Raw genomic sequence first — 26,210 nt, 5'->3', positions numbered from 1 at the left:
ATAGCGTGGCCCTTAAGAACCATCAGAAATGCACTTATGACCTGTTAGAATGCATCATGAACCAGCAAAAACCATGCAGAAGCCACTTCACCAACCAGAAATTTATGAGGCAACTCTTGACATCTAACCATGTGCTCGAGTCTACACCAGCGACTACAATAAGTGATCCAAACAAACAAGGAATATCCAATCATCTGTGGTGAGATGAAGATGTGTGGGTTTGATCAGATTGACCATTTTTTTCCCTCAAACCCACTACGGAGTTTGAGCATCTTATCATTTGCCAAGATGGCTTTGAGCTTAATTTGTTCCTCTATGTAAAATATGGGAAACTGTTTGATGGAGGACCATCTGGAAGACCAGGTTTGAGTTCATGAGCAGCCACACCGTTGAGCCTGAGACAACGCGAAGAATCCGATCTTCAAGTATCAGACTTGACGACAAGTCTCTAGGGCTTGTTTTATTCTCTGCGCATTGTTTCTATGGATTTCATGAAGGGCCCCCGTGCTTTGGGCTCCCTACATTTTATTCTTGTTTTTAGGTTTGATTTGAGCCATTTGGGGAATGTCCTTGTCACTTTGAACATTTTCCCTAATTTGGCCTATCAGGACAACCCTCCCTACCCTATATAAGGGAAGGTATGCCCAAAAGACTCTTGGAATTCCATTTGAGAAATTGAAAATTAGAGTTTTTCTTCTCTCTTTAGATTTTCCACCCTCCTCTTCCATGGATACCTACCTTGCTGCTTTCTAGAGTACCCACGAGGAAGATAGTCGCCAGATGATTCCCCGCAACCATGTTCACCGCCGCCGAAGCAGTTCTGGTCATGGTAAGAACAGCTGTCGCCACTCGCCGCCGTCCTCTCTCCTCATATAACACTAGTGTAGGCCAGCCCGTCCAGGCCGCCTTCATCCGGGCGATCACCATTGCTGCTCCCGCACTCACAGCCCTCGCCACCATTGTTGCCCCAATGATGGGAGACAAACTGTTGTAATTATTTTAAATTATAGTTGTAAATTTTCCTACCATCAAATAAATTTGATGATATATATATATATATATATATATATATATACTTACTCGGAATTTTATAGTATAGAGTAAGGTCGTCTCCATAGGGATTGGCCTTTAGAGATGTATTTAATAATGGAGTTTTTGGTTAATAAAAGTAAAATAATAGAGATAATATGTATAAGAATAAATAAGTAGCATTCAGTATATAGAAAATAATAGGTTAATAAGAAATCTAGAGACAGCAGAATATCAGATATTATAGGTATATATATACTAAGAATAATGAAGAAGTAAGGTATTAGATATTAGATATTAGATATTATATTTAAGGATGATAGTATTATAGTTAGTGAATGAGTAGAAAGTTTTTAATGAGAGTAAGAAGTAAAGGGCTGCTTAATAATAGTAATAAATTTAATAAAAATAGGGAGAAGAGGCATGAAGAGAAGTTAGATAGATAGGGAGAGATTATTTAAGAATTGGATAACTACAAAGAGAATAAGTGATTATATAGTTGTAATATAACTAAGAAAGTAGGAAGATAGGTATAGATATATTAAGAGAAAACAAAGGGGTTACTAGTGGTAATGACGGAGTAATATATATAAATAGTCACCTATAGTTGCAGAGAGTACCATATATACTTATAAAAATATTTAGCTATATCTTTTGTAATAAGTTTTTATATATATTTTTATAGATTTTAGGGGCAAATTTCAGAGGCAAGAGTTGATTTGTCGAACACCCGAGAGGTGTTCGACCAAATGCTTGAGAACAGGTCAAAATAAGAGAACTATATACGTTATTTAGTATTTATATGCCTTATATTTTGTATATAGGTTTATTTCTAGTCAAAATTAAGGGGTTAAGGCGTAGTTCTTTTGAACATCCTTGAGGTGTTCAACAGAATGCCTGACAATGATGATCTATGTATTTATGTATTTTTATATGGTTTCTATGATAGAAAATTGAATTAAGAAGAGTAGTTCTGTCAGACGCCCATGAGGTATTCAACAAAATGCCTGTAATAAGTTGGGGTAGAATAGATAGAGATGTCTATATTTAACTTTTGAAAAGGTGTTTTAAAATGAACTTAAATGAATAGAAGATGAATTATTGAGCACACGAGGTGTTTGATGGAATGTCAAAATGGAATCGCCATGATGAATCGTGGATTCAACTGAACTAACTTACCGGTTAAACAAACTTGAATTAAAATTAAACTATCAAAATCCTGAATTTCAACAAAGATGAGCTCAAAATTACCCAACGCCACCATGAATTGAAGAACGGGGGTGGCAGAGCCGATTGGCGCCGCCTAGCGTCGGTATACATTTTCCCCCTCTCTTTTGTGCCTTGCTGGCACATAATTGGTGCCCTCTTGCTCCTCTCTGAAGCCTTCCCGACTCTTCCACAGCAACCAACGCTGTCACAACACCACCATCTTGCTTCAAAGCTCAGAAGGGACCTCCGCCTGCCTTCTTCATTCATGCGACAAGAGATACACAATTGAAGCTTAAAATTGCATTTAAATTTTTTCATCATCAGAGTGCAGGGTTGGTCCAACGGCCTTCCAAAGGCTGTTAGACTGGCTTGTGGTGCCCTTGTCGGCGGTTTCTGCTAGCCGGCGGATGAGGAGGACGGCCAAGGGGTGAAGAAGTACAAGATTTCTGAAAATCTCAAATTTAGGAGTTTTAATTCATCGTTGGTAATTGAGATTATTCAATAATAATATATTTAACCGTACTTGGAATATTTAGTTAGTGATGAGTATGGATCGTCTCCATAGGGAAAGATGATTAAGGATTGCATTTTTCTTACTATACTGATTAGCGATATGAGAAGAGATAAATACGAGAATAGAATAGGCGAGAGAGTGGAAATATAAGTATAATTACGCGAAGTGTTACAAGAATAAGGTAGAGGGCATGACGGATACGATATGCATGAACGGTATGATGGCAAAGATAGAGACGAGATAATGGGGAAGTAAGTAAGTGAAATGATAAATGAAAAGATGCTAACAAACTCTAATTATGATAACGATGATGTGGGGAGAGAAACAACGTAAGGCGAGGACACTTACCTTAGATCCTTACATTTTGTTAGGATCATGATGATTTACGAGTGTCAGTAAGCTCCCCCTCTTCATAATGCTTATTCCCATACACACAAGACACCAAGAACTCACTTGATGCGTCTCAAAACTCACTATCTTTCAATCAGCTCACACAAGTAGGAAGCATGTCCAAGATGAATTTTACAATGATTCATACATCTATTTATATGGATGTAAAGAGGAAGGGAAGCCAAAGCAATGATGAAAATTTCAGCGCAATCGGACTTGTAGATCAAAAGTTATGGCCGTTTGAAGTTGAGCCAATCCTAGCACTTGATTTTTTTTCTCTCCTTGTCCTCCACTTCCTCGTTTTCCATCTTCGGTTAAACTGTCACGTCGTTTCAAGTTTTCTGCATCTCCTTGCCTTTCGTGCTTGACTTCATGTCTTCCGCGCCACATGTACCTGAAAAAAGGACAAAAAAGAAAGGGTCAAAGTAATAATAAAATGAGAAATAAGGTTCTTTCTCAAGGCTGATGTGGTGGCGCGTCTGCACGCGCCACGTCACCTTTTTTCTCTTTTGTTTTAAACCAGTTGCCGCGAGCGCACCATATCACCCTGCGAAAAAAAACAAAGAAAAATGTGCCATTCATTAGTGCAATCATTGCTTCGTGAAGTGATGATTGCCTAGTTAATAATTGTCTCACACCAATCATTAACTTAACTATGATTCATCACTATTCGACGAATCGAATAGCAACTCATGGCAATGCGAATAAAAGGGCTAAAAATACTTTTAAATTTTCATATTAAATAAAATAAAAGCCCAAAAAATACATATAAATATATATAGTCGACTTAGAAAAATTATATATATCCAAATTTAATGTCAAAAAATTCCAAAAAATTAATTTTGTCTCAAAAATTAAATTATTTTAGAATATATTATCAGAAAATTTTCCAAAAATGCATAAAAATGCAAAAAATTAAGAATTTTTTTATAAAAGTATATTTAATCATTTTAAGCTTGTTAACATGCAAATATAAGTAATTTAATGCAAATAAACATATAAATATGATCATATAAGGTACCAAAAAAACATGTTATCAATTGCGCCCCCATCCAACCCTTCCTCACTTTGGGTCAATGGCTGCCATTAAATTGCAGCCATTGACCCATTCTGATCAGTTTATCCATCTCTGGCCTCATCAGCAAGCCTTATCAGCTTCCTAGTCAACTTCATGTGCTCTGATTCGCCTGCAAAGAATCTTGCAATCTGCGTAAGCACCTAGCAACCAATCAGAGAACCTGAAATAGATATAAATCAGAAAGATCTCACTGTCTAATCTTCTTTAAGAGGATTATAAGGGCGAGATAATATCCGTCTACTTAAAACAGCCCAGAATGATACGGGCTTTGGGTGAGGTTGGCTTAAAGCCCAATTATATTTATTTTATAATTCCATCAGATCACAGCCCGATGGGCAGCGATCTCTTCGTTGCTCATCGGCCGGGCCCAATGCAAGAGTAGAATAGATGGTGGAATTCTAATCCCATAATGGATAATATGAAAAGCCGTGATACTATATCTTTATTGACATATATCTACTGATGAATTTAAAATTACATACCTTAGAGTGCGCATCCTCGTCTTCATTGTTGGCATAAGTGGGCCTTTTTGTTGCCCCTCTACGGTCCTGCTTGCAGTCTTCTTGGTGCCTGCTAGGGCTCCTTGTGTGGTGGGTCTCGTTGGTTATTGGGCCAGCTTGAGCGCACTACGCTCGTTGGCTGGCAGTTGGCTTTAGGGCCGTCGGCTTGTCACTCCAAATATTTTTTATGTATATCTCTTTATTTTTGTTTTGAAAGCCATTAGCCACCAAATTAAGAGAGAGAAAATTTTGTTCATGGTGGTGGATTTGTGTCACTCTCGATGATGGTTGTGGATACTTGTGGACAGTGATTGTCCTCCACCTGGCCTTCAAGCTGATCATTCAGGTCATTCGGAGCCTGCCCGCTTCCCTCGTGTCCTATTTCTGGTCCTTTTGCCCTAGTTCAGGAGTTTTTTGACGTACTCCATCACTGAATTTACCTCTTTTGTATCACCATGCATCGTTGCATCTTTGATTATCCCCCTCTCCCTTTGGTGTAACACGAGTTGTTCGATCCGGACCCCGTAATATTACATCACTGTTCAAGACTAACTAGTATTTCATGCTGATGGAAATATCTGTGGCTGTCAAGAGAATCACACATTCCATATCTCATTACATGTTCATTAATACAACATAATCACTATAGTGCACGTGTGATGCTTATAATGAAGTCCATGAATACATGATCGAACTTAGTGCATTATGATTCGATTGTAATACGGAGATAACTAGATTTAAGCATGTGTTCTAAATATTCCTATTAGAATGATACGCAAGAAGGACATCGAAGTATCTGGAAAGAATAGCACTATATAGCCTCACTCATATGATGAGTATGGCCGTTCCCGTAGCCATTAGTGTGGAGACACTAAGAATAGATAGTGAGTGCTCTTTAGTGTAAAGAGTTCCCTGAATTGATCCATACGAATCCCTGAATGGTATTATACTGAACTGTTAGTCAGGTTCTATCACATCACGGTTGTGTAAGTGGTCCTTAGACTTGAGACACCAAAGACGTCTTGTGGACGGATAATTGTACTTTGACTATGACCTATGTGTCCCTAATCATGGAATTCTAAATAGTTTTTATTTGTGTGCATCAAGAAGTTAACAAAGACGATTGAGTTCTCAATATAAGATTGTCCACCTTCGGTATAAGAGGTGACAGCTCAAGGAAGACGATGCAATGAAGAACTTGGCTAAGGCAGGGAAATATCGAAGAAGAGTTCTCTGATGATTTTTGAACGCATCAGTACTAACTCGGATGACCGATTAGGATTTAACAATTGACCATACACTAATCCATCCTAGGAGCCTCAAGTGGATGAGGGATTATACATACACAGTAACCGATGATGAACAGGTTCCACGGGTGTGTCGATACACACTCCTTTGTATTTTTTAGAGCACGAGGTGTAGCTTGTCGCCCCATGTGGTGGAGACTCGACCTATTGATTCGGTTAAATCGATCCAACATTAATTAATCTATATGATGATATAATTAATTAATTTGGAAGGCCAGTAAAGGTTATTGGGCCATTGGATTCGTTAACTAGACTGATACATGGGCTTAGAGGGTCACATGCCAATGGTCTTTTGGACGTCAGAAGATATACTTAAGCTTTGCGGGTTTTATGAAAATACCCACTTAGTATAAATAGGGGAAGGCCTTGAACGAAATTCACCTAGGCCAGAATTGTTCAGGGGCCTTACCCTTCTTCTCCCTTCTCCCCACATCCCCTCTCCACTCTCGATGTGAAGGGGATGGTGTAAAGCTAGCGATGGAGGTTGTACAGGGATCGTCAATGAGAATTGAGGATATCCGACGTGGCAAGGACAGCATGGATACATCTCGAGGCTGCACAATTGAGCAGCTTGACTCGTCTTGCTCTGAGATCTAAGAAATCACGGATGTGATCCATGGATAGGTTCTTTGATTCAATGTTTTATTGATGTCGTTTGATTCCGTTTATGTCTTTCATTGTGAAATGTTTTGGTTTTGTTCATCCATGTCAAGGCCACTAGAACCCAACAAATAGGTCCAGATTAACCCACTAAAATTGTGTGTTATCAGGCTTGCACACTTAAGCACCTCAACATGTCTCACTAGAAGAACCAAGAAATCATGGATTTGATCCATTCATAGGTGATTTGACCAATGTTTTACTAATTTTTTTTAATTATCCTATTTATAATCTTTTGTTTTAGGAGTCACTTTTGTTTGTTCCAAATTCAAGGCCATAGAGCTTGGCACCTCTAGGCCCATATCATGGTCTGATGGCCCAAATAACCTTACTTCACTTACATCTAGTTCAATTAATCATAGATTGATTTAACCCAATTGATATATTGAGTTTCCAGTTCATGATGTGCCACGCCACACCTCATGCTCTACAAGATAAAAAAGAATATAATGACTCTCTCATGGTAGCTTACTGTCATTGGTTACTGTGAATATATATTCCATCGTCCACTTGATGCTCCTATGATAACTTAAGATATAGTGACTGTTGAGGTTTTTGTGTTTTAATGTACATTAAATTAAAATAGTAATCATGACTTTATAAATTAATAAGTTCTTTGAAGTTAAAGGTTTTTGAATGCTTTAAAAAAAAATGTTTTAAAATATTAATATAATTGTTAAAGAAATTGTTAAAATCTTCTGTATAATTAAAAATGCTTTTTAAATATTCTGAAAATGTTTTTAAATGTTTTTAAAATGTTTTAAATAATATAAGGGGCATTTTAGGTTTTAAAGTGTCTTTAAAACATTGATTTATATTTTAAAATGTCAAAAAATAATAATAAGGAAATTAAAAGAATTTTTATTGAATGAGAAATGGTTTTTTAATCACTTTTTTTTTTATTTTGGGTTATAAAGGGCCCAATAAGGCCAAAATGGGTGGAGCCCATTAGCCTTAGTGGCAGACCCGACGGGCGGACTTAACCAGTTAAGTCCGCGGTCGGGTCCACAGTAGAAAGTTTAAATAAAGAAAAAAAAAATAGGGCGGGCGGGATTCGAACCCGCGACCTCCGCCCTGGCAACATGGCACTTGACCAGTGCGCCACGTGTGCACTTTAATATAGAAATAAAAGTTCTATATTTAACTCACTTCAGACCCGATAAATCAAATTAGGAAATTCGATTTATTCCAAAGGTCGGGTCCGACGGTTGACTTTCCAAAATTCATTTGTCATTTCTAAAAATCATATTTTTTCCGACTTTTGGAATTCCTATATTAAACCTAACTACTTTAATTAGAACTAATTACTATAATTAATTTTTTAATTAAGGAAACTTTCTATAAAACTTTGAAAGATCATAAAAAATTAATTACAGGTCCTTTTGAGCTCAAATTTTTTTTGAAATTCTCAGAAAATTACAATCTACCCATCTAGCCCTATAAATACCCCTTCAGAGCAAGGGTTGAGGCATCCACTTTGAAAACCATCTCTCTTGAGCTCCTCTTTGAAGAAGAAAGTGCTCCCTCTTGTGAAGTTCTTCCCCTGCAATCAGTGTGCTTGTGCTTCTCGACTCTCAAGGGAAGTTTTTCATTTTCATCATTCATTCATTTACTAAATAGGGTGATAGTTTCCTCCACAATCATTGAGTTAGTGGTGATTTTTATGAGATTTTGTGAAGGATAGTGAAGGGATTGATATTATTTTTGAAAGTTATCAAGAGGAATTGATTTGTTGATCTTGAAATTACTTATGAGACAGGTTTTCAGAATTGATCTTGATATCACATTTGAATCTTAGTGTGTTTGATCATTCATACATCATTGAGAGCGGTGATTGACCTTTGATCAATCACAGGGAGCGGTATATCGTTTCTTCCACTAATCTGAACAGGTGTTGAAGATCGAGAAGGCAGGGAGGTGATGTTGGTGGCACCAAGGATGTGACGGTGACGAGGGAAGTGGACGTATGAGGAAGAAGCTCGTGAAGGTCTACCCGAAGGCGATTCGGGGGTGAAGCTCGTGCACCCAAGGACGTGATGTACCATCGGAAGACTCCTCTGCAGAGGCAACTCGGTGAGTTGGGTTAGGGTGCCTTACAATGGAGGATCCTTAGTAAGGTTATCCTGAGTCCTAATTTGGACTCGAAGGGGGGGGCCTTGGATTGACTCGATCACTAGCGGATCGAGGAACCAAGTAAATCTTGTGTTCGAGAGAAAGAAGGTGAGCGACAATCCAAGGAATCTTAAAAGTAATTTAGGCAAATTAAAAGTAGATAAGCTAATTCACCCGCCCTCTTAGCTTCCAACAGTGACCTACCATACTTGAATTGTTCATGTTATTTAGTATTGATGGGCTAAAAAATCATTAGAAAACTCATTATCCAGTATTCTATTGCTTTGGCCAATATTTATTGCATTGTCTTCGTTGAGTTGTCTCCTCTATTATTGAGGATGGATAATCCCATCTTGATTGCTCAATCATCTCTATGAACTTCTTAGATCTCGTAGGTCAAAGTCAAAGTATAATCGTCCATCCATAAGATGTCATTAATGTTCAGGTCTAAAACCATGACATGAAACAAATTGATTGACAAATTAGTATGATAAAATTTTGGATTTTATCTGATTATCTGTCCTTATTGTCTCCGTACTAATGGCTATGGATCAGCCATATCATATGAGTGAAACTAAATAGTGTTATTTTATCTAGAGACTTTAGTACCCTCCACGAGTATCCTTTGAATAGGAATCTTTAGACCACCTGCTTAAATCCTAGGGGTCTATGCATTATGATATCATCATAATTCATTAGCCATCCATGCTAACAGTTATGGGATCAGACATACTCGTCAAACGAGTGAGAATAGATAGTGTTTTTCTATCCACATCTATCTAAAGTATTTAAATACCACATATATTTCCCTCAGTTATAGCATAAGTTAAATCTTGTATGCATATCTCAACATAATTTAGGTACCACAAAGTTTGCCTCAAGTTAAAAAAAATTCATAGTAAAAAAAATTAATCTATGACAATTACCTTAAGTTCACAATCCATATTTTGAACTACAGACACATGAGTTGGAACATCTGAAATATCTAACATTAGGTAGAATCAAGACTTAGAAATTATAATAAAAAATTCAGTGAAAATTGGTAAAATCATTGGGCAAATGAAAGAATAAGAAACTTCATCAGAATTTACATGTGAATTAGTAATATATAAGACTTCATATTTTTATGTCGCTACTACCATTTAAGAGCAAAAATTAATATTGTAGTTCTGCATTAGAGTTGACTGATTCATAATTACAGTCATGAAGGAATAGGATTTCATCCATATAAAATGTCACATCGTGTAAATAGTTCCCAATAGACTACAATGATATAATTTTATGTTGCATACCAAATGAACTCTACCATGGTTATTTAAGAAAGAACCACACATACCCAAACTTATTCTGACTATTGCCTTTGGTGAAAGCTGATTTTGTAAAAAAAAATTCTGGATTAAAATATGAATAGGGGAAGATCATCAGACTTGCTTTGGAATAACAAATTAGTTAATCAGTGAATTAAAAATACCACAATACAAGGAGTACACATTATATATTCATTAAAAGATCCTTGGATTTAAGTTTCAAGAATATGAAAATCAACAAAATTTAAGTTTCATTAAATGATCCTCAATTATTATTTGGGCCTTAACGAACCCATCGCTAGGCCAGCCAAGTAAGAGTCAATAGGAAAATCCACCCAAATGAAAGGCCCACCTTTTAGGGAGTTTGAAAATCTATATCATTTTCCAAGTAATGGTTTAATTTATATGCTTCAAGTTTTCCAGCATCATCATTGGCTATCTTGCATAATTTAATGTAATATTTTGTGTAATGGTTTAGTAAGATCATCCCAGTACATTTGCTTCAGACGCAGATTTTTATTATGATAATGCATTTTTTCCATGGAATAAGCTTTTTGGATCTTCTGTTACAAAGTCAAAGAGTGGCATGGATGTTGAGCTATGTAGTGTACTTTTCCCTACAGATTGTGGCAGTGTGGATGCATTACCATAATATGCCCCATGAAAAAATGGTGGAGAGGGTGTGGGAAACATATTTCTATTTTAGAAAGTGGAGGAGGAGGAGAAGCTAACCATTGAGGTGGGGGAGAGGGTGGAGAAAGTAACCATCAGGGTGGGGGAGGAGGTGGAGAAGGTAACTGTTGAGATGGTGTAGGAGGTGGGAGTAGAGATGGAGAAGGTAACCATTGATGTGGTGGAGTTGGGAGTGGAGGTGGAGAAGGTAACCATTGAGGTGGTGGAGGTGGGAGTGGAGGTGATGGATTCATCGAAGGCGGAAAACCGATACCCCTTCCATTTTCATTTTCCAAGAGATCCAATGCCAATTGTCATTTTCCAGAATAATATGAATGTTTTTTTGTTAAACTACAATAAAAACCTCTAACTTAGAGGCGTATAATGCTAACATATCAATAAAGAATTTTATTGATGAAAGTATGTATAAAACCCTTGATTTAGGTCCTTACAGGAAGATCTAAAATAAGAGTCCAAGAAGATGAGGTAGGGGTCAATCTGGGAATAAACTATCTCCTGGTGTGATGAAGTGGAAAAATATATGATGAAAGAGGATCGTAAGGGAGAAAGAAAGGACTAAGGAACTGAGGAGAGGACATTACTGAAGTAACTTAAACTTCACTTCAATATTCATGGATATCCTCTTAAGGGGAAGGATAATCTAGTGGACTGAGTTGATGAGACAAAAATAAACCTTTAGAGTGTCTGAAGACTTAGGACCTTTAATCTATAAACATTAGTTTCATAACTTACAAATAAATATAAACAATCATACAATCAAGATACAAAAGAAATCCAACTTACTCAAGGAAAAACTTCAACAGGTGTTGATATAGAATCCAAATAGTAATTTTCTATTTCCACTTCCATCCCTTGCTGATCAATGCCATCAGCCGAAGGACAAGGTTTGATTCTGCTTGGCTATGGCGGGCTGCGGCTATAGTGCAGGGACGCGGACAGGACGATTTTTATGTCCCATGACAAAAAAATCGTCCCGTCCGCGAGATTAGACAAAAACCGGGACGGAAATTTGTCCCGGGATGAATGGACAAGACAGTTTTCCTATCGTCGAATGAAAAAACCGTCCCGTTCAAAAGGTCTCAGACGATGGACAGTACGGGATGTGGACGAAAATCCATCGGATCTGCTTCGGACAGTTGAGATCTTGCCACGTGGCATCGCTAAATCAATTCCTTGAATTTTCGCATCAAAGTCCCTGCTTTTTTTTGCGCGCGCTAGGGTTCGCCTGTCCCGATATCGGTTCCGGATACCGGTATCGGGACGGATGCTGGACGGATGCCGGTACCGGAAATTTCCAGTATCCGGTTTTTCCGATATCCGGATACCGGATATCGGTATCGGATATCAGTTGCTACAGTGCCGATATCCGATACCAACATCTGTCCGATACCTGCATCCGTCTCCCGTCTAAGGGAGACAGATGATGGTATCGGATATCGGATGCGGATATCGGTTTTCGATATCCGCATCGAATTTCATTAAAATTTCATATAAGTTATTTCTTTATGAAATTCATGTTCGTCCTTTTATTTTGAAGGTTTGAATCTGGATTTCTGGCAACGGCGGGAGCTTGCAACGGCGGGAGCGGGCAACGGCGGGCAACGGCGGGCAATGGCGGGCAACGGCGGGCAACGGCGGGCAACGGCGGGCAACGGCGGGCAACGGCGGGCAACGGCGGGCAACGGCGGGCAACGGCGGCGGCGGGCGGAGTAGGCGGACGACTGGGGTAAGTATTTGATTTCTGTATTTTTTCTCATATATGCCGTTGTATTATAAATCCCGGAGATGATTTTTACCAAATATGTTCTTCGACCATAACTCGATTTTTTTTCCCCAACTAAGATTCTAGATTCATGTAGAGAAACATAGAATTTCTCATCCAACATAGATTCTAGATTTCTTCCGCATTGCCTTCCCCAATTTCTTCCCCAATTAATCCATATGTCGATTTTTGTTTCACTCCTGGCGATGAGTTTTATCTGATACATCCATTTTTGATACATCCATTTTGATTCTAATCACCATTTAAAGTATGTGGATGTATGGTAAGAGAGGAACGACGAAGAATTAAGGTGGGGAAGTAAAAATGTATGATTTGAAAGTTATTGTCCCTCGTCGCTTGCTCTAAATCCGATTTGCTCGGCCAATCGGAGGTCACCATGTCAGGATGTTCTTCCCGATCACCACTCTCGCACCTGCAGAAATTTGAATTTCAAACGACTTTCGTCAGATATAATTTCAATTATAGATGCGCCATCGCAAATCTGGAGTTTGATGATTATGAATAGAAGAATATGATGATGATGATGACGATGATGATGATGATTTTTTGATGAAAAAAGATGATGATGATGAGGGATTTGATGATCATGAAGAATTGTATGTGATGATGATGAAGGATCTGATGAGGACTTTGATGAAGAAGAAAGAAATTACGATGATGAAGAAGAAAGAAGGTGAAGATTATGATGATGAAGATGGAGGTCATGATAATGAAAATGATAATGATGATGATGGTAAGGGTGATAATGAGGAGGTTGATGGGGACAATAAGGGTGTTGATGAAGATGAATAAAATGATTTTTTTTAAGAAAGATGAATAAAATGATGATGATCAAAATAGAAGTAAAAATAGGGTTTTGATGGAAGGAAAAAGTATAACCTAAAGGTATTTTGAGAACATGGTGACAAATTAAATGTAACATACTCACACTTGATCCTTATCTTTTGCAAAGATTTGCATTTTACTACTTCAAGATGAACTCCTCCACCTCTCTCCATAACTTTAACCTTCACCCAATGTTGCGACACCACAAAAAATTGATGGATATTAGAATCATCTCATTCATTAGTCTGACAATTTTGAGAGAAAGATAGATCTGAAGAAGATACTAGTATTTATTTATAGATCCACAGGTAGAGATTTACGGGATGTATATACCCTTGGAGGATTTTGGGGATTAAGAACACTGAATTTAATTCAAGATCAAGTTTTGGAAAAACATTTAAAAAGTCCATCATGTTCCTCATCTCTATCCATCTCTTAGATTCCTTGATCTGCTTCGAATGCCTCTTGAAACTCATTCCCCAAATTTTCTCTACTTCCACTCTTTGGATTGATTATTTTTGTTTCTAGTTTTGAATTTAATTGGTCCAAAACTCAATTTCACATATTCTCTCGCTGCCGAAAGTTTTGCAAAAAGATTTACTGATTTTCCCTTCCAATTTTGTGTTATCGTTTCTCCTTTAAAGTTTTGAACAGATCCCGTTTAAATTTTGTTCCGATTATGTCACAACCCCATTTTGTAATGTGGTTCATCTTAAGATTTAGCATATTTTGGCATTAATTTCGTTACAAATTCAAATGACAAATTAGAAAAATAAAAGTGAATTTCTGAAATTTAGGAGCGGGACAGTAAAATCTTTAAGTTCTTATTAGATTCTAATGGTCCTTATAAAATTCAAAAAAATTGTTTCTTTCTCTATTTCCTCAAATATATGCAATGACAAATTAATTGTAGTTTTTTGTTGGGTAAGTTCCTCCCATTGGACTGACCCCTTTCTTAATTGTACCCATCGCGATCTATGAGGTGATGATCAATGTGTTTACAAGATACAATCTGTGTCACATTATGATCCAAAATTTTCACATTATGGTCAATGTTGTGGGATTAGGGAGGAGTAGTCATACATTGATCTTTGTGGTGGTTTTCTGGTCAAGGAAAGATCTTCCTATACAACGATCAAGCTTCTTTTTATAGATCATGATGGGTTTTTATTTTATTTTGATGATCAAGATTTTTTTTTTTTTTGGTATACTGAAGATTGAAGATTCTTACTTCTCTCATGCTCTCGATCTGATCTCTGCAGCCCCCGATATCATCGTAGGTGGCATCGGGAAGCTCCTCCACTTTCATCATCGTGACGCAGGGGTCGATTTTTGGGGGCAGCGGGACTTGGATTTGGTACGTGTACTTGTCGATTCTGTTAACCAAGCAAATTTGATGAACTGGTCAGTAATCTAGACGAAATGAAAGACGACATATTAAAAAAAAGAAACTAACAAAGATGAATTGCCTAAAATCTGTAAATATAATTTTCACCTGAACAATTGAATTGTTTGCAGCCTCATTGTGTGGCAAATTATTGAAAAAATGCAGGAGCGTCTCCGGGGTGAGGATAAAGAAGGAATACAGAGAGTTTGTTGAAAGGCACAAGTGACCGTTGGGGTTACATTACAGGTCTGCGTTTTTTAAATTATCTTCATATCTTGACATTACAGCCGAATTGCTCTTGGATTTGAAACGATGACAAAATTCCTTTTATTTTTGGTTTAATTGCGTAAATTGCTTACATTGCTCAAATTGTTTCCTTCAATTGCTTTACTTTTTGCATTAGAACACTGTGGAAGTGAAAATGAAAACCTGAAAATAATAGGCTGACTGTATATTTCTTTGACTACTTTTTTTTTTAATCTTTTTCATGAATAGAAATCATCTTTAGCGTTAGAGTATGGACTCATAGCACAAATTGAAATTATGGTACAGAAAGATGAATCCAACCGGAGGCAGTGACCCAGCCCAGGAAAGAGCTGGGTCAGGAGCCGTATGTCCCGAACGTACCCAGGGGGGAACTTCCCGTGCCGTACAGAGTCAACCTCGTACGAACCGTTTCCTCATCATTGACTACTTCGAACTCATGGAAGATGGATACTATATATGCATATTGTGCCGGGAGTTGAACCCGCACAGTAAGAGGAGACCCATTAAGAGGCAAGCCGACAAGAGCACAAATGTGTTTTGGCGTCACTTCAAATCCTGCCATCCAGCTCGTCATGCCGAATTGAAGGGCGAAGCCCCCGAAGAACGTGGTCAGACACGTATCACTGACAGAATGCAGAGCAGGCAATATGGAGAGCCAAGCCGACGGGGGCTGATTAGAGGGCACACTCCAGACGAGACGAAGAACTTCATTGCACGGTTCGTATGCCTGAAAGATTCACCATGGAGCATCGTTGACAATGTCGCCTTCAAGGATATGTGGCGTTGTGCTACGCTTACCGACTTGGATCCTCCAAGTGCAAAGGTCATAAAGAAGTCGACCATCCAAATGCACGGCCAAATGAAAGTTGGCGTGAGGAAGCTTTGGGAGAGTGTGGCCCGAGTGTCACTCAACGTAGACACGTGGATTGCGGAGAACGGGACCGGACTGCTAGGCATCACCGTCCACTGGGTGGACGAGACATGGAAGTACAAAGAAAGGGTTCTTGCCATCCGGGAGATTGTCGGCAAGCACGACGGGGAGAACATGTCGTCTATTGTTCTCTAGGCACTAGATGAGTTCTGTCTGCGGACGAAGGTCAGAACTCAATGTATTGATTGTTTTATTAGTAGACCTTGCTAGTTTACATGTCTAACGTAATTATGCAGGTCTACGCTGTTACTACGGACAATGCGACGGCGAATAAGAAGATGTTGGCTTTGATGGCGAGAAAGTTGAAGAGCGTAAACCCGACGTTTATTGCCAGGAGGCACGTCCCCTGTGTTGCACACATTTTGAACATTGGCGTGCAAGCAGCGTTAAAAAGCTTCAACATTCCTTCGGCTCAGGGTATGGATCCCGAAGAAGGCGACGTGACGAGGACCGCAGATCAGTACGACAGCGACGAGGACAATGAACTCGGAGATGTATACTCAGTAGCTGAGGACAGTGACGGGCCGCGCAAGCCACTATGTCTGGGTAATGCAGTTGCAAAGTTACGCAACTTAGTGCGGAGTATTCGGAGCTCTACGCAACGAAGAGAAGTATATACCCAAGCCTGTGAAGACGACCCCGAAGTTGAGGACTCCAACATGGTTGTCCTAGACTGTCCTACCCGATGGAATAGCACTTACACTATGTTGGCGGCCGCTTTGAAAAAGCGTGATGTGCTGGACGAAGTCTCGACGGCTTTCGGCCGGAAGGCGACGTCATCGAAGCTTTCGAAGGACGAGTGGGAATTGGTCAAACAGTTCTGCCGCATCCTTGGCCGTTTTGCCGTATCGACGGATCATGTTTGCAAGACAACGACGTCGGCAATCTGTGATGTCTTACTGATAACTTGCAAATTAACATGATTAATTAATGAATTTTATATTATATTTATGTGTTTTAATGACTATATTTCCATGTTATCATATTAAAATAAAGATAGATCATTTAACCTTTCATTTTATTATTAATTCTGATTTTTTATCATTTTTTATGGAATTTAACTTCATTTCAGTGAAGAAATATTTTTTACAGGGTTTTAAATACTTGGCTAAAGGTTGGTAAGTGTTTCCATGATATTTCTGGAATTTTCCATATTTTTATATAATTTTTTGACCATTATATAGCCAAGAAATGATTTTTACATATTTAAATAACACATATATTATTTATTTGGCATTTATAATATATTTAAATATTTACTAAGGAGTATCCACGTCATTCGCCCGGGCGAATAAATGGATATATTTATTTAAATAAGAATAAAGAGAGAGAGAGAGAATGAGTGGTTATTATTATATAATAAATAGAGAGAAGAGAGAGAAGAATAGTCAACATAAGCGGCTATGATTTAAAATATATAAAAGAGAGAAGAGAGAGAGAAGAATAGTCAACATAAGTGGCTATGATTTAAAATATATAAAAGAGAGAAGAGAGAGAAGAATAGCGGCTTATGATTTAAAATAAAAGAGAGAAGAATGGTCAAAGATTACGGCTAAGAGAATAAAAAATTACATATATATTTTTTAAAAAAGACCTTTTGTCCTTTTCTTTTGGTTTTATTATTTCAGGGTGACGTGGAGAATTCCTAGCCGTTCAAATGACGAAATCACTTGCCAATGATTGCGGGCGGACGACGCGCACAACAACGTGTCAGGGCGTGATCCGAGAAAGCGGAAAACGAGAAATAATCATGCTAGCCAATCAAAACGCGCCATTTCCAAGCTTATTGGAGGAGAGATAAATAAATCCAACGGCTCAGATTTTTTCTCACTAAAACCTTGATATCTTGAGATCTACATGTCCGATTGGGCTGAAATTTTGAGGGTAGGTTCGTCTTTTCCCCCTCTACAATCCAGACGGTTGGATCTTTAAATGGAGGTCTGGAAAAGGGCGAAAATCACTTTTGGAGGCTCTCCCCAAGCAATTGGCCAGGAAGGACACAGGAGGCATTCTGGAAGTCGTCAGATCTGGATCTCTTTATCAAATTTGTAAGTTTCTGAATTGTATTTGATCATCTTCTAGAACGATTCGAAAACGCCTTGGCATGGGCGAAATGTACATGCCCTAGATTCATGTTTTGAATGCATCAGCACTTCTTTTTGATTTGGATTCGAGATCTGACTTTTGATAATTAATTCTTAATCATTTTAGGACATTTCTGCTTCATTACATTTTTAATTTAGGGTCGAAATTGGGGCTTTCCCCAATTTCTTCACTTTCTCTCTCTAGGTTAATTTGATTTGTTTCTCTCTCTAGATTTTGGTTTTTATTGTTTAGGAATTTAATTTAATATATAAAAACCCAAAAATAAAATTTGAACCGAAAATTCATCCATTTTGAACTCCAATTCAAAAATCACTTTCTTGATTATTAAATTCCCAAATTTAATTCTGAAAATTATTATAAATTTTATTAAATTGGGAAATTAATAATTTATATTTTTATGAGCTTAAAATAATAATAATATTCTTATCTGGAATTATCTGACCGAAATCAAAATTAAGTTTTACTTAATTTTGATTATTTTAAGAATATTATTTAATATTAATTGAATTAAATATTACAAAATTCAAAATTACTTGACTTGATTCATAAAAATTGTTTGAAAATTCTGAATTGTTGCCTCCTTGTGGATCGACCCCTTGCTTGCTCTATATTCTTATTTAGTAATTAAGGGAATTATAAATTTATTGCATAAGTCTAAAAAGCGCAACGACCACGTAATTTTACGTGATTTTTCGGCTTATCACTTACATCTCATAAACGGGCTCAAGGTTCACATGGAGGAAGTGGTACTACAAATCGAAAATGGCACATTTTTCACATCTGTTCGGCGCTTGCAGGAAGGAGATCGGTCGAATATGGCACAAGCGTGCAGGGCGATGCTTTCTAAGCTTGCACAGTACGCGGAGATATTGTGGGCGAATGAGGCGATCACGGCCGTAGCATTGATGGATCCAATCCACAAAGGGTCAATGCTCCGCCGGGGGTTCCGAGAGGCGACCATCGGATACGTACGGTCGTTGTTGCCCGGTGACAGGTCGAGTTGTGTTCCGAGACAGGCCGCTCTAGAGGGGCAGCGAGGAGTTGAAGAGTTGGATGCGTGGCTTAACACCACTATGCAGCGCGTGGAACCGGCACCGGTGACAACGCGGTCAGCCTGGGATGAGTTCAACCAGTTCCTTGTGGAGACTTTACCAAACGAGGGTGTGTTCACTCCACTGTCTTGGTGGGCAACGACGGGGGCGAAGCGTTTCCCCTTGCTTGCAGCCATCGCGAGGGACTTGTTATCCGTATGTGCGACGAGCGCCCCCGTCGAGCGCATGTTCTCGGTTGGCAACGCTATTGTCACGTACAAGCGTTCCCGTCTCTCGCCAATAAGCATTGAAACACTCATCACCGTGAAGTGTTGGCTTCGTGCGAACAACAAACGTTGGTACAATGACGTCGAGCTAGAAGAGGATGTTGACGACGACGAAGATGGTGTGGTCACTTGTGCTTGAGGTACACATCACATAACTCAACCAAATCTTATTTATACATATTTATCATTACTTATCACTTGTCTTTTGCAACGTAGGTGACGATCAGTTGAACACAAATCTTTGACAGAGACGTTGGGCTTATGATTTTTTGACAGGGCTGCATTCATAGCATACCCTAAATTTCTCTACAAATCTCGAATTAACGATGTGTATGGTATCTTTTGTATTTAGTCAAATTTTAACGCACTGGCCAATCATGTAATTAAATATCCCGATATTACTACGACAATACATTTGAATGCACTTGCCATTAATTTCTTAATTCCATTCACTAACTATCAAACGCCATAAATTTTCGTCAAATAACATTAAAATTTTTACTCTTTTTATTAACTAAAACACGTTAATAAATATTTTTATTAACTACATCTACACTCCTTAATACACTAACTACAACACGTGACTTTGTTCTCTCGAAATGAAAACTCCTTTAATTTATTAATTCAAATAACTAAATATCAAACGCCATACTTTTTTCCTCAAATAACGTAATAATTATTATTATTTTTATTAACTATATCTGAACTCCATAAGACAGTTACTACAACACGTGATTTAGTTCTCTTAAAATGAGAAGTCCTTTAATTTATTAATTCCATTAACTAAATATCAAACGCCATGAATTTTCCTAAAATAACATTAAAATTATTAATATTTTTATTAACTAATATTTATTAAACTGAAAATTGTTTTTACTTCTTAATTCCATTAACTAATATTTATTATTATTTTTATTAACTATATCCACACTCCTCTAGGATTTTTTGTATATTAACATAGTGAATAATGGGCCACGGGGTGGCTAAAATGTGATTCAACTAAATAATGGGCCGACGGGATATATACTCTCAGGGAAGTTAAAATTTTTCGGTATGGGATTGCAAAGAACTGAACAAAGAATTCGCTTGATATCGATTTTCGGATATCCGGATATCCGGATCTCAGATGTCGGATATCAAAAACCGATATCCGGATATCGAAAACCGATATCTGGCATCCGAGATCCGCCTCGTCCCTACCCCTCCGATATCCGGTACCGATATCCGTCCAACCCCTGAGGGACGGATTTTTCTCCGGACGGGACGAAAGTGGCAAAGTTGAGACACAGAAGATTCTTTTCTTCAATGGACGAATCCCTGGACAGGACAGTTTGGACGAAGTTGAAATATCGAGAAGTTGGATAGGGCGATCTTCGTCCCGTCTCGTCCATCGATCTTCGTTCTAGAAGTATAGATATAGTGGAGGACAAAAATTCATCCCGGGGACCACCAGACGGGATGGATTTAGTCCCGTTGGACAAAAAAACCACCGGATTCACATCTGTCGGTTGTGACGTAGCCACGTGGCTTTGCGATGACAATCTGCATCAAAGTCCCTGCATTTTTACGCGCGTACAAACTAGCGCCGCTCAGAAATAATCGTACATAAGTCCCTTTACATTCTCTCTCCTCCATATTTCCCTAGAAAACTTGGTAAAATCTATAATAATATATTAAATATATAAAACGGGTTTTTTCGTCCAAGACGAGGGACGGGACGAAAATTCGTCCAGTCCCTCGTCTTGGACTGAATCCGGACGTCGGACGAGACGTTCCTTCCCGTCCCGTCCGTCGTCCACGTCTGGGACGATCCGGAACTATAGCTGCGGCCCATCTTCCGTTCGCTTCATGGAAGAGGAGAGTTTGCAGGGGATCGCTTCGTATTGAGTATGGCGTTGTTCATCCCCCCCTTTGTAAAGCTCAGTCGAGTGTCCGCTGCGCCAGTCGCCCTGGTAACCTTGGCAAGCGCGAACCTGAACCCTAGTTTCGGTAGATTGCACTTGGCAATGGGTCGCTGCTCCGATGGCTTCGCAAACTCCAGCAAACTCTCCACGTTGGCCTCTCCGTCGCCTTCGCCTGGTCTCGCACAATCCCTTCAAACCCACTCGCCACGGTCGATTTCGCGGCCGACAGCAAGTTTCCAGAGAGATTCCGCGTCTGCCCTCCTGCCAGAAAACGCTCCGAGCGCGCCGCCTCTTGTCGTTGTGTCCTTTTATAAATTTGCCGATTTCCCCGACTATGTGGATTTTAAGCAGCCGCTGAAAGATTTTTGCGAAGCTATGGTAGGCTATGAATCAGAATTCCTGTTTTTTTTTTTCAGTTTCTCGTGTGGATTAATCATCATCTTCTCTGCAAAATCGGTTTTGTTTCCATCAAACTTTTTTTTTGGAAGATTAAACTTGTTCTTTTCGCTCGGATGATGATTCTCGGCGTGTCTGAGGTAGAATATGATTCCGAACGTTCTGTTTTTGGTCTTCTCCTGCGTATCATATCTGTCCATCGTCTATTAATCATCATTTTTGTCTAAAGTTATGCAATATAAGTCATGGGCAAACAAAACTGTATATCTTTCTTTGTAAAATAGGTTTTGCTTCCTTGAAACCGTTTTGCACTTGGATGATGATTCTCAGCGTGTCTCATGCGGTATCATATATGTCCATCGTGTTTGTCTAAAGTTCAGCAATATAAGTCATGGGCTGCTAATCTGTGGTCTGATATTCTCTAATTTCATCTCATTCTATGTAAAATAGCTTTTGTTTCCTGGAAACTGTTTTTCACTGGGATGATGATTCTCAGCGTGTCTCAGGCGGTATCATAATTGCACCAGAAGGCATCAACGGGAGCATTTGCGGTTCAAGAGAGTCCGTGCAAAGAGTTGTAGATTTTATTCAGTCTGACTCTCGGCTTAACGGGCTACGAATGGTGGAATCGCCGGTTTCACCTGAAGAAGAGGCTATTCATCATGGACACACCAGTCGATCACCTCTTGGAGCTGGGGAAGATGCCCCTTTTAGATGGGACCATGTCCGTGTGAAACTGAAAAAAGAGGTCCGATTTGATTTAGGTTTGGCCATCTGTACCTTTGATTGCTCATGTTCTATGCATTTGGAGCTTAATTAGTTATTTATCTTCATACATTAACAGATCGTCTCGTTTGGTGATCCCTTGGTGTCGCCCATTGAACGGGTTGGAACTTATGTAACCCCCAAGGAGTGGAACGCTTTGATAGATGATCCAGACACAGTGAGTGATCATCCTTGGAGTATAAATTTCATCATTCCTTGCGCATTATATTCACCGTATCTTTGAGACATTTCATATTTTCTTCTGGGTCAGCCTGTAGCAGAAGATACCGTAATCTAGCATCGCCAATAGAACGTTTCCTGTGTAACTGAAATATTTACGCGTCTTGCAACAGAGTCAGTTCATTAAAACTTCAAAGAAAATAGATTTGCCATTTCGGAGGTAGGTAGCGCACTAGATGAGAGTATCCTGAAGAACACCCACAAACGTACTTGCAATTTTGGAAAAGCACTTCATTTTCATTTTCATGGTTGCATGGGAAGATGAGGGAACTCGTGGGTACAAACTTGCCTGAACTTTTGAATAAGTTTGGCAAAGCTGTGACATCAATGAGAAGCTTCAGCGTATTATCTTGATTGTGCTGTTTAAAGACATATCGAGTGTCCATCGTCTTCACCTGACATCTCTCGCGTTCTGATTTGGCTGATAACATATATTTTAGACATGTTCTTTCTTTCAGATTTTGTTTTATTTTATTTTTCTCTGGCCAATCGTAACCTTTTTTTTATAGTGAGTGCTTTAGGATGAGCATCATTTAAAAAGAATTATCCTTATTAACCACTTCTATGAAACTTAAACGTGTATCACTGCTAGAGCCTTCCTCGAAGAATATAATCTCTGCTTTCTGTGAGTATGTCGCAATTTCATTTCTAATTCTCAGTTTATTTCCTCACTATTTCAAACCATGATATAACAGATCGTTATTGACGTGCGAAATACCTACGAAACACGGATTGGGAAATTCAAAGGGGCAGTTGATCCACGCACGTCGGCATTCAGGGAATTCCCTGATTGGGTGGATAATCAGTTTCAGTTGTCAGATTCGGACGACCAATCCGCAAATGAGAATCCTGGCTCAAGTACTCCCAGGAACCTTCCTCGTGTTGCCATGTACTGTACCGGGGGCATACGGTGTGAGAAGGCATCAAGCTTTCTCTTGAGCAAAGGTTTCAAAGAGGTATTCGGGTTGAATACAGATCACGATAGTTTAGATTTTTCTCTAATATATTTTTTAAGAGACAAAAGATTAAGCTATTGGAATATTAACCAGAAGAGCCTGGAACTATTTATGCAGAACTGTTTGTCGTGATTTTTCGTTCGTTCATGATAAGGATGAGTTTACTATCTATGTTTCTTCAGATTTATCATCTCTGCGATTTGGATACAGATCTCCATAAGATAAAGGAGTTATGTTTTTTTTAAGGAAGTTTCCTAATGGAACATTAAACAAAAGACCAACCCTTTCACTATATAATCAGAATTCTCATCTGGCAAGACCTTGCTTCTCATTCTTGAATAGGATTGGCCTTACTATATCTGTTTCTTCAGGCTAATCATCTTTGCATTAGTTAGATTTCGCATTCAGAGATAATTAAGAGTCAACTTTTCTTAAGAGTCAATTAAGGCTAATCATTTTTTAAGAGTCAACTTTTCTTCTTGAGTATTTCCCAAAAGATCAACCATTTAACTATATAATCAGAATTGTCATCGGACAAAACCTTGCTTCTCATTCTTGAGTAGGATTTGCCATATTGTAACTGTTTTTTCTGGCTCATTATCTCAGCGATTTGGACACAAATCACAGTAATTTAGATTTTCCTCCAAGACCCCATTAAGAGATAAAGGATTAACCTTTTCTTTAAGAAATAAAATGTCCTTTTTGATCATTTTCGGAAGGCCCAACCCGTTAACTATTTTAACAGAATTCTCATTGTACAAGACCTTGATTCTCATTCTTGACAAGTAGAAGCTTCACTTATCTGTATTTCTCCAGGTTTATCATCTGGAAGGGGGCATCTTGAAGTATCTAGAAGAGATTTCCGAGCCCGAGAGCCGTTGGGAGGGTGAGTGTTTTGTGTTCGATAAGAGGGTCTCGGTTGAGCACGGGCTGGTCCCGGGAAGCTTCAAACTCTGCTATGGCTGCAAGGAACCGGTGAGCGACGAGGACATGAAATCCCCTCTGTTTGAGCCTGGAGTCACCTGCCCTCACTGCCATGCGTCCAAATCGGAGGAGGAGAAAGAGAGGGCAAGAGCTCGGCAAAGGCAGTTTGCTGCTTGGGGTGTCATTGGTGGGCCTGACAAGGGTCAAAAGAAGCCCTCCAGATCCGATGCTGCTCGAAAGATTTAGGATTTCTTTGTTTTTAGCTTCTGGAATTCTTTCATAAGGTTTAAAGTGGAACCTTGAGTCTCCCAAGGTTTTTGAGGTATAGGGTTTGTCATTTTGGGCAGGGGACCGGTCAGACTGGTCTAAACCGGGACTGGTGGTCTGCCATTTTCTGCGTGGACCAATCGGTCTGGATCCGGTCCAAGGGTCAAACTGGACTGGGACTGAATTCTTGTCAACCACTCTCCCTCCCCATGCTCTCTCGTCACTCTCCATCGTGCTCGCACCCCTCCCAACCTCGTATTCTTCTATTTTTCTTCTTTTTTTCTTCATCTTCCCACCTTTTTTTCTTCATTTTCTCTTCTTCTTTTGTTTCTTCGTCTTTTCTTTCTTCGTTTTTTCTTTCTTCTATTTTTCCTTCATCTTCTCTTCTTCTTCTTTTATTATTCTATTTTTTCTTTATCTTCTCTTCTTCTTTTGTTCTTCTATTTTTTCGTCTTCTTTTCTTCATCTTCTCTTCTTCTTCTTTTATTATTCTATTTTTTATTTATCTTCTCTTCTTCTTTTATTCTTCTATTTTTTCGTCTTCTTTTCTTCATCTTCTCTTCTTCTTCTTTTATTATTCTATTTTTTCTTTATCTTCTCTTCTTCTTTTTTTCTTCTATTTTTTCTTTATCTTCTCTTCTTCTTTTATTCCTCTATTTTTTCTTCATCTTCTCTTCTTCTTCTTTTATTCTTCTTTTCTTTCATCTTCTTTTCTTTTTCTTTTCTTCAGCTTCTCTTCTTCTTTTCTTCATCTTCTCTTCTTCTTTTCGTTTTCTTTTCCTCAGCTTTTCTTCTACTTTTCTTCATTCTCTCCTCTTCTTTTCTTCATCTTCTCTTCTTCTTTTCTTCATCTTCTCTTCATCTTGTCTTCATCTTCTCTTCTTCTTCTTTAATTCTTCTATTTTTTCTTCATCTTGTCTTCATCTTTTCTTCATCTTCTCTTCTTCTTTTGTTCTTCTATTTTTTCTTCATCTTCTCTTCATCTTGTCTTCATCTTCTCTTCTTCTTCTTTAATTCTTCTATTTTTTCTTCATCTTGTCTTCATCTTTTCTTCATCTTCTCTTCTTCTTCTCTTCTTCTTTTGTTCTTCTATTTTTTCTTCATCTTCTCTTCTTCTTTTCTTCTTCTTTTCTTCATCTTCTCTTCTTCTTTTCTTCATCTTCTCTTCTTCTTTTCTTCTTCTTTTCTTCTTCTTCTATATAACAAGAAAGTGAACAACACATACGGTTTTGCAGCATCTAGTACATAGAGTCATATGGGTCATAAGAACTAAGGTAGCGGTAGCCCCCAAGGTGATATGGGAGAGTAAAGCCAAGAAATATTCAAAGCAACAAACTAGAGC

General features: G+C 38.5%; 2 protein-coding genes across 7 annotated transcripts; both read left to right on the top strand.

Annotated features, from left to right (window-relative positions):
• The first annotated feature begins 12,262 nt into the window (after window positions 1-12,262).
• On the top strand, window positions 12,263-16,947 carry LOC144716451 (putative transcriptional regulator tpeD). Of its 6 annotated transcripts, none has more exons than XM_078591559.1 (5): window positions 12,266-12,525; window positions 14,670-14,764; window positions 14,960-15,040; window positions 15,347-16,157; window positions 16,229-16,947. In XM_078591559.1, the coding sequence occupies exon 4, from the start codon at window positions 15,351-15,353 to the stop codon at window positions 16,125-16,127; it is 777 nt and encodes a 258-aa protein (XP_078447685.1). In that variant the 5' UTR covers window positions 12,266-12,525; window positions 14,670-14,764; window positions 14,960-15,040; window positions 15,347-15,350; the 3' UTR covers window positions 16,128-16,157; window positions 16,229-16,947. The 6 variants fall into 5 exon arrangements, with proteins under 6 accessions (XP_078447715.1, XP_078447700.1, XP_078447685.1 ...); XM_078591589.1 differs by having other exon boundaries at window positions 12,263-12,525; window positions 14,926-15,040; window positions 15,290-16,157; XM_078591574.1 differs by having other exon boundaries at window positions 12,263-12,525; window positions 14,670-14,811; window positions 15,290-16,157.
• Window positions 16,948-21,272: 4,325 nt separating this feature from the next.
• Window positions 21,273-24,926, top strand: LOC144707411 (Rhodanese/Cell cycle control phosphatase superfamily protein). The gene is made up of 5 exons (XM_078580516.1): window positions 21,273-21,698; window positions 22,213-22,464; window positions 22,561-22,659; window positions 23,417-23,677; window positions 24,494-24,926. Exons 1-5 carry the CDS (start codon window positions 21,306-21,308, stop codon window positions 24,845-24,847), a joined length of 1,359 nt encoding a protein of 452 aa, XP_078436642.1. The 5' UTR covers window positions 21,273-21,305; the 3' UTR covers window positions 24,848-24,926.
• The last annotated feature ends 1,284 nt before the right edge of the window (window positions 24,927-26,210 follow it).

The sequence above is a fragment of the Wolffia australiana genome, chromosome 1, assembly GCF_029677425.1.
Source record: "Wolffia australiana isolate 7733 chromosome 1, ASM2967742v1".
Lineage (NCBI taxonomy): Eukaryota > Viridiplantae > Streptophyta > Magnoliopsida > Alismatales > Araceae > Wolffia > Wolffia australiana.
This window is presented reverse-complemented; position numbering and strand designations above follow the sequence as displayed.